General features: G+C 56.8%; 1 protein-coding gene across 6 annotated transcripts in view; it reads right to left on the bottom strand.

The window, feature by feature from the left end:
* TTC39A (tetratricopeptide repeat domain 39A) overlaps positions 1–12,034 on the bottom strand; it is a 37,819-nt gene that overhangs the window by 2,507 nt on the left and 23,278 nt on the right. For 3 of the 6 annotated variants that reach the window (XM_055341971.1, XM_055341969.1, XM_055341972.1), the window contains exons 8-16: positions 10,813–10,878; positions 9,263–9,371; positions 8,793–8,860; positions 8,391–8,450; positions 7,643–7,804; positions 4,854–4,945; positions 2,820–2,940; positions 617–776; positions 146–260 (exon numbers count right to left, since the gene is read on the bottom strand). In XM_055341971.1, coding sequence (XP_055197946.1) covers positions 146–260; positions 617–776; positions 2,820–2,940; positions 4,854–4,945; positions 7,643–7,804; positions 8,391–8,450; positions 8,793–8,860; positions 9,263–9,371; positions 10,813–10,878 — 953 coding nt within the window. Of the gene's footprint in view, positions 1–145; positions 261–616; positions 777–2,819; positions 2,941–4,853; positions 4,946–7,642; positions 7,805–8,390; positions 8,451–8,792; positions 8,861–9,262; positions 9,372–10,812; positions 10,879–12,034 lie in introns of those variants that run through there. The other 3 variants (XM_055341970.1, XR_008666667.1, XM_055341973.1) reach the window with 3 other exon arrangements.

Genomic DNA, 12,034 nt, shown 5'->3' with positions numbered 1-12,034 from the left:
TAGTACAAGGGCAGTGAGGGGGGTGGGCTAGGGTCAAGCACTGGAGTACGCGTGAGGGAGGAGAACCCAGCCAGTTCTATCCAGGAGACCCGGGCCCAGCAGCAGGCTGGCCATCCGGGCTGGGAGCAGCCACCTAGGTACTTACTTGGAAGAGATGCTCCTGAAATTCTCCTCAGCTTCCTGGACACGGCCCAGGTATTTCAGGCAGAGGCCTTTCAGCAACTTCACCAAGCACTCATCATCCACTGAGTACTCATTCTCTGAGAATAGGGAGTGAGGGAAGAAGGCAGGCTCGTTTATTTCTGCAACAGTTACTCGCAGAGCCCCTACTCTGCTGGGCCCTGGGGACAGAGTGGTAACTGACCCATGGTCACTGTCCTCAGGAAGCTCATAACTGGGAAGGAAAAACAGATACTGACACAGTGACAATGTAGTGAGATCAGGATTGACGTGGGAGCCCAGGGGCTGTGGGAGCCCAGAGGAGGCCTTAACCCTACCTGGGGGACAAGGGACAACGAGGAGAAATGCCACTGAAACTCAGTCTAGAAAGGCAAAGGACCATTAACCAGGGTAGAGAAGGACATTTTTGGTAGAGGGAACCTGTAACTGTAAAGACCTGTGATGTGACTCAGCCTGGCAGGTTCAAGGGCCCGGGGGTGGTCACCTGGGCCCTTCTCCAGCATCTCTTCAGCCTTGGTGATAATCCCAAGGATCCTGTCCGTGAGTTCCGGCTGCTTCCCGATCACAGCATAGCCATTCCAAATGTACATCATTTCCTGAGGGCAAGGGAGCAAGTCAGTCCAAAGGTTTCCTTCCCAGTAGGGTCTCAGTTTCCCCAGTTGTAAAATGCGTAGCTCACATCAGAGGATCACTAAAGGCCCTTCTGGCTCTAATCTTTTATGACCAGTCTCAGCCCAGCCAATGATGTTGTGGCCTCTAAGGGGTCACGGTAGGGAGCCTCAGCACTTATTATTGGGGTCTCATCTTACACTAACGTGGATTTAAGATGGACACATATCCTCATTGTTCTTCTCATGGCTGCACATAGTTTCTAACTGCTCTTCTGCTCATGGCTTCCCTGGGTGTTATGCTCTCCTGACCTCTCTTCCCCCCATCCTTTGAGGACCAGGCCATGATCTACATTCTCCAGAAAGTCGTCCTCCCCACTCCATCTGGCAGACCTCCACCTACACTGGAGGTACTATGGGCACTTCAGGATTTCCAATAGCTCTTAAGACTGTGTCACCTTGTTTCTCTTCCCCCAAGGCACTGGGCTTGAAGGGCCATCATGAAAATTGCAACACACATCCTGATACCTTTCTTGGCTTTGGCTGCCAGGAATATCAGAATACTAAGATGTTCATTTATAATTCCATTAGCATTTCCTAAACTATGGAACCAGGTCATAGATGTGAAAGTGATTTGTATGCAAAAAGTTCTAAAAAGATGTTACAGTTTTGGTTTTTGTTATGTTCTAGGGAGGCAACTTAAGTTTAGAACCAGTATTCCTCCAATGGTATATATGGTCCCAAGGTAGCAGATGTCCCTGCAAAAAAATAGGTGTCTGTGGCTCAAAAGGTTAGGGGAAAAAAGTCATTTTCAGCTTATTCTTGGAGACTTACTATACATATTATCATGTAAGGCTCCAAAATATCCACAGTATATCAACTTTGTTTAGGCTGGTCTTTCCCAAATATATTTAATCACAAACTGTTTTAGGCATAAAAAGCATTTTGCAGATTATAGTTTGGGAAATTCTCTCCTGAATTTTTGGTATAGTCACTTGCCCTTTCATCCCCCATATGATAATAGTTTTTTATTGTACGTTTTATTTTTTTATTGTACATTTTAAAGAGTTTCAAAATTGGTTCAGAAATACATAAATTCTATATTAATATTCAAATTTTTTATTTATAAATATTTAACATTTTATCAGCTAAGTCTCATACTGCTGTATGAAACAGGCAAGGTATATATTACCCCTGATTTTACATTAAGAGAAGGGGAACCCTATCGAAGGTCATAGTTGGTGAACAGTGGGGCCAGGACCAGAAAAAAACAGTGCCTTTCTACTTTTTTGGCTACCTTAGTATTTGAATAACAGACTTAACAAGCTAGAAACCTCTCGGATTCCTGCTAAAATCATGAGTGGAATTAGCATCATTCAGAATCTGGGCTCTAAAACCATTCTAGGTTTAAAATCTAACAAGTCACTAGCTGTGTGACCCAGAGGAGTTATTTCATCTACTTATATCTTACCTATTTCTTAGATATTTTATCTTCCTGCTTATCTCTTATGCCTTACCCCATCTGTAAAATGGGGATACACCAACATCTACACAGGGTGGTTGTGAGGATCAAATGAGGCAATGGGTATAAAGAACACAGCCCATGCCCAGTAACACTGTTAGCTATTATAGAGTTGAATAGAACATGGTCCCGGGCCTTAGGAGAATGTGGTCCAGTGAGGGGGACAGTGTAAACCATTACAATATGGCAGGACTAAAACAGATGTGTGGGAACGTAAACAGCTAAGTGATGCCTTTGCCCGGGCACTTTCACCTCGAAGCATCTGAAGCCTGCCTTCCTGTCTCCCCACCGCCACCAGACCAGTACTTTATCAGGCAGGGCCTGGCTCAGACTCATTTGTGTGCTTCCGTCACAGTGCTAGGTAAACTGTGAAACCCTTTCCAGAGCCCTGAGGCATGAAGGTCTTTCTCCCCCCAACCACTTCCCCCTGGCCCTCGCAGTATCTCTGGCTTTCAGTAACCCCCACAATCCCAAACAAGCGCAGGGACAGTCTAGACCCTCCTACCCACCAGAGCAGGAATTGGCAAAGAGACTGGTTTGGGAGAGAGGTAGCGTCTGGACTTCCGGATGGCAAACTTCTCCGTGGGTAGAGATTTCCCAGCAATCTTGAGCTTCAGGCCAGGCACTGCTCTGTGAAAGAGATGAGGGGAAGAAAAACCTAGGGAGGCCGGCTCTCCAGCTTGGCTCCTCTCGGGGCCTCAGTTTCCCCAGTTTATATGAGGCACTGTGTTGGACTACAGCATAGCTTGGAGCTCTGGCCTTCCACCGCAGGCCCTGCCTCCAGACATGACCACTTCTAAGGCTGGGTAAGAGGCCTCCTCCACACCCGCTGGCAGAGGTGAGAATGTCAGCAAACATCACAGGCCTGCTTTGCTAGTTGTCTTGCTTCCAAGACAAGCCTCATTTCCAGAAGGCTCAGCAGAAGTCTGACCCCAGTTTCATATGGGAGATTAACACCCAGAAGAAGGGAAGGAGCTGCCTAAGACCACACGGCTCAAACCTTTAACTTGCCACGTGAGTTGTGGCCGTCTCAGCTGTTTCCACGGGCAGAGTAAAATGCATGCAGCTAGGCAAGCTCCCACATCTGGAGCCTCACCCACCCAGCTCCATCCCACCCTGAGATCTGCACACACTGGGTGTGGCTGGGACCCTCAGGCCTGAGCCTTCCAGGCCCAGGAAACAGCTGGGTCTGGTTGTGAGGTTCCTTGCCAAACATCTCCCTTGCTTATTCACTGGAACCTCTCTGGGCCCCAGTTTTCTCATCTCTGAATTGGATCTGATGATATGAAGGGGGGCAGGATTTGTCACCCCAAAATATGCCTCTTTGGCATAAGGATTATTTTAAGCTGATTAAGAAATAGCAGATATACAAAAAGCTCTGAAAAACTAATAGAAGCTGAGCTTTCCTAAGACAATTCTAAGAGACCTCCCATTTATCAGGGTGTCTCCTCTGTGTCTGGAAGAAGATGAGAAGCCCCAGAAACACTTTTCAAAGGCAGAGACTTAAATCCGCAGAGGCACCTTACCCACTTTTACCTGCTTTGCCTGAAAACCTCCCGTAACAGGCTCCCACCACCCCAAACATTTTTTCTCTTTAGGGATGGTATTTAAGGCAATGGCCTGGGCCATTTCAGTTGCTCAGTTTTCCTGAGTCTCTCCCATGTATACAGGAAGTATACATGTTACTAAACTCTGGTTTATTTTTCTCCTGTTAGTCTTTTATTAGGGGTTGGGGAGTGTCTCAGCCAGTCTCTAGCCAAGAAACTCAAAATGTAAAGGGAAAATTATCCTTCCTCCCCCCAGAGACTTAGCCTCCAGGCTTTCTGGAAGAACTGAGATGAAGTAGAGGCGCTTGGTAAATGAGACACACTAGGATTGTGACAGCACTAGTGGGAAGCGCAGGGTTCCCAGCTGGGCGCAGCCCTCCTGACCAGAAGGCCCAAGGCTCCACCGTGAGCCTGCTGAGGCTGAGCCTTGCCCAGACCCTTCGCCAGAAGGCAAAGGGCAGTACAGATAAGAATGAAAACTGCAGCGCCATTTCGTGGCTCCAGGCCCTACACCAGGCTCTTGCAGGTTCTATTTGATTCACAAAACAACCCTGCAAGGCATAGGTGGTTATTCCCATTTCACAGCTGCTGAAATTGCTCACAGAGACACAACTAAGAAATGGCAGAGGCTAGATGTGATCTTGTGGGACTCCATTTGGTTCCCTACAGTGCTTCTCCCGGCTGGTGGGAAATCAGGAGGGACCTCTCTGCACCTCAGTGTCCACATCTATCCCACTGACCAGAAGAAAGGCTCAGTGGGAAGGATGCTGACAAACCACTTTCATGGGGCGGAGGGACTCTGAACAGCCTGAAAGGGCTGGAACAAGCAGCAAGAGGTGGGGTGATGCTAGGGCATGAGGCTGTGGGGCCATCCTGGGGAAGAGTCCCGCGGCTCAGAGCCCGGGGAGTTAAGAAGCCCACCACCTCCCTCCCCGCCCACAGCTCAGGATGGCCGTGGGTGGCTGTGGGCAGACGTGGCTGCGGCCTAGGACCCACCTGAACAACTCCACTTCATCATCCCCGAACGGCTTATAATCCTCCTTTCCAAACATGCTGAGGTAGGCGGCCTTCATGTAGATGTAGGTGGCCTGTGCACGGCAGAGCAACAGCACAACGACAACGTGTAAGCCGCCCACCCTCCGGACCTCTCGAGGCCAGCCCCACAGCCGAGCCCCACATTCAAGCCCCAGGGCAGAGACTGAGGCAGCGGGGCGCCCCGAGGACTTGAGCTGGGAGCCCGCCCAGGAGGGGCTCCGGTCGAGGCTCCACATCTACAGGGCGTGCAGGGCAGTGCTCAGCCAGGGGGCGCGGGAGGACCGGGCAGTAAGGGCTTCTGGGACGCACCCCCTTCAGACTAGACCCAATGGGAAGATTCAGAGAGCTGAGGAGGAACCTTCCAGACAAGAAAAAGGCTGAGCAAAGCCAGGGAGGCACCAACGTGGGTCTAAGAAGGTGACAAGCGGGCAGCATAAAGTACGGACGGCCTGAGACAACAGAGGCCAGAAGAGCTGCAGGGCCCTGGGGTGACCCCTCCCCACGAGCCGGGGACGCATCGCCTGCTTGCCGGAGCAGAGCTGCAGGGGGCCCCGGGTTTGGGGGCTTCGGGGGCCTGGACCCCGGACCGCGGGCAGCGGAGGAGGCGGCGCTCCTCGGACACCCGTCCCCCAGGCACACCCCCCCCCCCCCCCCCCCGCGGATGCCGACGTGCAGTCTGCGCGCGGGGCAGCTCCCCGGTGCCGGCTGCTGGTCTCCTCTGCCCTCTCCCTCCCGCTCCGCTCCTGCCGGGCTCCTGCCCCGCCAGCCACTTCCGCACCATCCTGGGCTTTTTTGAACAGAGCGACGGGGAAGGAGCGGCAGAGCCCGCGCTGAGCGCGGCGCCAACGTGCGCTCACACCCCGGGGCCCTGAGACAGTGACCGGAGCCAAACCCAAGCGGACGCTAGCTGGAGAGCTGCCCAGGGGCCACCCTGATCTCATGTCAGCTCGTGTCTGGAATCCTCGCAGCCTTCACGTTTAGCAACCCAGAGACCCTGGAGGCGCCGTAGGCCCCGCCCCGCCCCGCCTGTCTCCGCGCCACCTTGGCGTCCTGTCGCCCATCACTGCTCGGCCGCACTGGCCTCTCAGCTGTTCCCCAAATCCGTGGGATGCACTCTGCTTCCGTCACCCCCACTGCGTCCTCAGCGTCCTGGGCCCGGAAGGCTCTGCGCTGAGGCAGCGCCTGGTGGCCAAGTGCTACCGGGGCGGATTGAAGGAGGCCCCAGGAGTTGGGGATACCCCCCACTTCACAGGAAGCACTTCTGAAGAGGTGATGGGGGGGTGACCACCTCCAAGTCACAGTGAGCAGAGCCAGAGCGTAGTCACAGGCAGACCTCCTGACACCTGCGAGGCCTGGCCCTGCCCCAGCAGCTGTGAGCTACCCTGTCCTCCCTTCCCAGCTGCCGCTCCAGCTCCCAACCAGGTCTCCTGAGGCCGTGGGCCCCGCTGGGGGTGGGAGGTGAAGAGGGATGAACTCCCGCGCCGGGCTGCCTCTGAGGGAGCACCTTCCACAGCAGGGTGGTCTCAGGGCAAGAGGGGCCTCCTCAGTGGGGCTTATGGGACGAGTGACAAGCAAAGGCCTTTGAGTCACAAGGAAGGGTCTTCAGATCCAGGGTCTGTCACCAACAGCTGCGTGGCCCAGGAAAGCCACACACCCTCTCTTGGACTCCCTCTTCGGGTGTGGAGGGGAGGCAAGTGCTGGGCCCACAGTAAAAGCTCAGCAGAAGCCTGCCCCAACCCAAAGAACTCCCCTGCAGCTTGGGCCCCAGGAAGGGTACTGAAAAGGTGGGGGGGGGGCAAGAAATTGCGACTCACCGACACCCAGACACTCGCTGTGCGCACCTGCCAATCTCTCCAATCCTGAGTATTGGTTCAAATTCTGGGCTATCTCACCACGAAAATGGCCGCTACTCCTCTCACCACTCACCATGAGGGGGGAAGTTTTCACGTACTTTGGGCATCTGCTTTGCTCCACTTTGCCTTCATGGCTTCTCTTTAATGGCTCCCCCACCAACCAACACTTTTTCTGGGAACATCACCTCATTTTTTCCCGGAGAACCACCCCTCTCCTACCCTTGATCCCTGAGGAGTTTTCCTGCCCCTGGTTCCAAGCACTGACAGGGGATCTATGCCAGACCAGGCAGTCTCGACTATGTGACTGTGGCTGAAACCAAAAGGAAGATGTGAGTCCATGGCCATGTCTGTCACAAGAAGAAAACCTGCCTGCACTGCACAGAGCAGAACACGCCACGATGACACCATTTGAAATTCCTGGATCCAGCCTATCTGAAATCGGTGGGGCCTAGAATTTTTCAGTTCTGTGAACCTTTTGTGTTTTCAACCTGCATAGTCCAGTACCGTGGCCACTACCCCTGTGTGACTTTTTAAATTTAAATCTGAACTAATTAGAATTAAAATTGAAAGCATTGTTTCCCAGTTGGACTGGCTCACCGCAGGGCTCCTTACACCCCTGTAGCTGGTGGCCGACTTCACCAGAACAATGCTCTATGGTCGGCGCTCACCTGGGCACCTGGGCATGCTTCTGTTCCCTGGGATGAAAAACCCTGACTAACACCCTGTAGTTTTAAACTTTGCCCGCTCCTCACGGTCTGTGGTTCCCACCAACCCCAAGTCCTATTAGAACTTAGGGTTTCCTTTCAATTTCAGCTTGAGTCACCTGCTCTCAGTTGGGGGTGTGGCCCTGGGTCTGGGGCTCATGGCCAGGTGGCCCAGCACCAGGTGTCAGCCCACCTTGGACCAGGAGTTCTCCTTGCTGAGCAAGTCCGCGTAGAAGTAGGCCATCTTCCACTGGCCCTTGTAGGTGAAGCACCACATCAGCTCCCAGTAGCACATGTGGTGGAACTGCTTCCAGTGCTGCTGGGCCTCGCAGCACTCCTCGAACCGCCGGATGGCCTGCGGGCACCTGCCGGTCAGCCCCCAGCGCCACACACCCCCCCCACGAGGCACGGAGGGAGAGGGGCGGGGGACGGGGTCCTGGCTCCGCTCCTGTCCCACCCGCCGGGTGCCACTCCTAGACCCTGCGCCCAGCCCCTGCCCCTCGGTGGGATGCTAGTCTTTGAGCACAAAATGAAAAGGCGGGAGAGGCTGGCGTCAGAGCGACCGGCGTCTGCCTCAGCGCCACCTCCAGAGCCCCAGGAGCTCCCGGGCATCTGTCCTGCCGCCGCGGCCCTGGAACCCCAGCCCGCAGGCCCCCCCGGGGACGCCGCCGCGCTCTGAACCTCCGGTGGCCCCCGAGCCCAGCAAGGCGCCAACCTCACGGGCGGGCCCCGCCGCTGCGCCCACGGTGCCTGTCCCTGGGCGTCCGCAGCTCACACTCCCGCGGGGCCTCCACCTGCCTGTCAGCGAGCCCGCCGCAAGCGCCACCTCCTCCCTCCTCCCTGCACACGGTCTCCTTCAGAACGGCTCCCACCTCCCCGAATGTGCCCGCCGGCCTGTCCACTCGGTGGTCCGGGAGGCCCCGGGGCCCCGCACCACTCACTGTGTCAACATTGCCTTTAATGGCTTCAATCCGCCCGGCGAAGAACAGGAAGATGGCGCCCTGCGGAGACACGAGGGCAGGCGGCGGGGCTGGGCTCCGGGGGCGGGGCCAGCGGCGGGGCTGCGCGCTGGGCAGGGGGCGGGGCCAGGGGCGGGGGCTGCGCGCTGCGCAGACGGCGGGGCTGGGCTCCGGGGGCGGGGCCAGGGGCGGGGCTGCGCGCTGGGCAGGGGCGGGGCGGGGCCAGGGCGGGGGCTGCGCGCTGGGCAGGGGGCGGGGCGGGGCCAGGGGCGGGGGCTGCGCGCTGGGCAGGGGGCGGGGCAGGGCTCCGGGGGCGGGGCTAGGGCGCCGGGCAGGCTCTGGGGCGGGGCTAGGGCGTAGGGGGGGGGCTAGGGCGGGGCTCACCTTAGGGTACCGCTTCAGGTAGGGCTGCAGGAGCTTCTCCGCTTCCTCCACGTTCACGTGGCCGGTGCCTGAGGGAGGCGAGGCCACGACACACACACGTCCCACCACTGGCTCCCGTCACCACCCTGCCGGGGGCCCCTCGTTTCCTCTCCTCCTCTCCGTGAAACGGGAGGATGATTCTTCTACGCCCGGGGCGGGGGGGGGGGGGGGGGGGAGAGGGGGTTAGGCGGGAGGGTGCGGAGGACAAGGCCCGCTCAGGCCGGGGCTCAATAACCAAGGCCCACACCTGCCGGGGTGGGGCCCAGACCCCCGGGGCCGCCTGCAGGGTCCTGGCTCCCCTACAGGGCGAGCGCGGCCGCCCCCACGTCACCCATGAGGAAACTGAGGCAGGCGGCCGGCACCAGGTGAGGCCGGGCAGAGGAGGGGCAGGCATGGGGGTGTCCGGGTGGCTGCTCCCCCGGGCCTCCTACCGAGCACGAAGGTGAGGAAAGTGTGGTAGCAGAGCAGCAGCAGGACGCAGAGCACAGCGCGGAAGCTGTGCCCCGACGCGCCCTCCTCCAGCTGCAGCAGCCCGTAGTCCTGGGGGGAGAGGCGCACAGGCTGAGGTGGCGCAGGGGACTCTGCCGCGCGCCCCCATGGTGGGGGACGGGGGGACGGAGGCCCTGGGTAGTCCTGGGTCTGGGGGGCAGAGGCAGATAACCCTAACCAGACTTACCTGGGAAGGCTTCCTGGAGGAGAAGGATCCAGAGCCTGGCTGAGGAGGAGAGGCCCCATGCTCCCTGTATCCCCGCCCACGCTCCCTGCCCCAGTCTGTCCTCTGGGGCATTGTCCTTCCTTCTAATGGACAAATCTGACCTACGTCACCCCTGCCTCGAACCCTCCACAGCTTCCTTCACTTTCAGGACAAAGATGAAGCCAGCGGATTCGCCCACTCGGGCCTTGCCATGGCGGCTCAGCGCCAGGCAGGCCACCCTGTCCCTCCTGTCATCCTCCTGAAGTCCTTCTCAGGACTCAAGGGCCTTCTCAAGAAAAAACTAAGAAGGGCCTTCAGAGCCTCTAGCCGGTGTTTCCCTGGACCTGGACCAAGACTGTGAAGGTCTCCAGGCCGGGGGGGGGGGTGGGGGGGGTGGGGGGCGGGCTTTCGTGCTCGGCCCTCGGCTGCCTGGGACCCAGGGGAGGCCCCGGTCCTGCACTGGGGCCCCTTCACCACCACGGCCTAGCCACCTCTGCCCATGGGAAAACGGCCTTGCAGGCTGCCCTGCCTGCTCTCGCGAGCTGACGGCTAGGATTATGTTCTTATCCTGCCAAATAACATGGGTGTTCTAGGTGTTTCCTTTAGATAAACTTAAGTAAAAAATAGGCACCGTTTTGGGGAAAAGTAATACATAAATAATAACATAGGGGTCTGCAGACATAGCAAAAATCAGGAAAAGGCCAGAGGAAGTTTAAGCTTGAGAAACACTGATCAGTCTAAAAAAGTTAGTAAGGCCCTTGTTTTACCCAAAAAAGGTCCAGAGGAGGAGATGAGGCTGGACTGACCCAGGACTCCTGACCCCCAGGCCACTGTTCCCTCCAGCACAGGGGCTGTCTCCCCTGGGGAGCTCTCCCTAACTTGCTACCTAGTACTCAGGGTCCTGCCTTTGGCAAAGCCTCTGGATGCTTGAGTCCTCTGGCTTCTGCCCTCAAGGCCTGATGCTTCTCTTAGGCAACTCCCAGGCAAGAAAATGGTCCCCAGGGAAAGAACCTGCCCTCCTAAAGGGAGGAGGACCAGGTTCCTGACACATGTGAGGCTCAGAGAACATGACTCCAGGCTGCTGCTCGAAGCGACCCTTCACAGCCACCCTTACCCTAAGGGCCTCTTCACCCTATGTGGGGGGCTGGGCGGGGATCGCTGGCCCGTTTGATTGGAGAGAAGACTGAGTCAAGGAGGCCTGGGCCTTGAGCAGAGCCGCACACTGACACAGGCCCGGCAGCCCCCTATCCCTGAGCCAGTCAGGAGTCCCAGAAGGCAGGTGGTTACCTTGTTCCCTGAAAACCCCACGAACTCCAGCAGCCGCAGAATCCTGGTAGGAAGCATGGACAGCGTCTGCAGGAACAGAGGCAGCAGGGCACGTGGAGGGGTGAGAACTGTCCCTTCCACTCCCCAAACCCCCAGAGTCCCAGGGTAATGCTGGGGGGCAGGACCTATCTCCAGAAAGCCCACAAGGAGGCCTGAGGTTTCCCACAGAGCCAACTTCCCCCAACAGAGAAGCACCTCAGTGTGACGACCAGGAGCAAACGGTATCTAAATCCTAATCTCACTTGTCTGCTAGGTCACGCTGGGCAAGCTACATAGCCTCTCTTTGCCTGAGTTTCCTCATCTGGGAGTAATACTAGCCCCTACCCTAGGGGTACTGTGAGGATAGATCAAATCAATACATGTTGTCTGCACACAACAGCTATTGTTGTCACACTGGACCCCTGCTCTGTCATCACACTTGATCCTTAGAACAGTCCTGCAGAGAAAGATTACTGCCCCCTTTGACAGATGAAAAAAGTCGGGCAGAGATAAGTGACAGGACATGTCACTTATCATGAGAGGGGGAGCCAGTTCTGAAACCCAGACAGCCGGGCTCTGACGCTAAAGCACCTGATGACGCATCTGCACTCTGTACCTCTCAGCACTCGGGCCCAGGTCACTGTTCCCATTTTACATACAAGGAAACTGGAACCCAGAATGGGGGCATGGATGTGGTTCCAAAGCTCTCAGAACAGGCTTTCCCCAGAGGGAAGACAGCCATGCCCTGCCACCCACGCACCCTCGGATAGGGCTCTGGGCACCCAGGGCCAGGAGCCTAAATTGTTGATGAGCCACTCCTCCTCCCAGGAATAGGCCTCAGAGCCTCCCCACCTAGCTCACACACTTCCTTCTGCCTTGAATGCCCTTCTCTGCCTACAGATCCTCCAAGATCCAGCTCAAACATTTCCCACTCCACGAAACCTTCCCCACCTCCCCCAGGAAGGGGTCCTGGCTTTCCGTTTCTGTGGGCTGCCCACTGCTTCCAGGCCCTTCCCTCTCCCTGCCACTGGTCACTATTTAACCAACCACCAGTTCTACAGGGTAGAGAAGGCCCTGATTTATCATGTTTGTCTTTTTCTGGTCCTATAAATAACACCCCCATGGCACATTTCAAGCTCTCAACTTGACTTGGGAAGCCAGTACCCCCTTGCCCCGCAGCCCAGCTCTGAGCATTCTAGGCTGG

This window comes from Nyctereutes procyonoides, unplaced genomic scaffold (genome assembly GCF_905146905.1).
Source record: "Nyctereutes procyonoides isolate TBG_1078 unplaced genomic scaffold, NYPRO_anot_genome, whole genome shotgun sequence".
NCBI classification, from domain to species: Eukaryota; Metazoa; Chordata; class Mammalia; order Carnivora; family Canidae; genus Nyctereutes; species Nyctereutes procyonoides.
The sequence above is the reverse complement of the archived record's forward strand: the minus strand, read 5'-3'. Positions and strand labels throughout refer to the sequence as shown.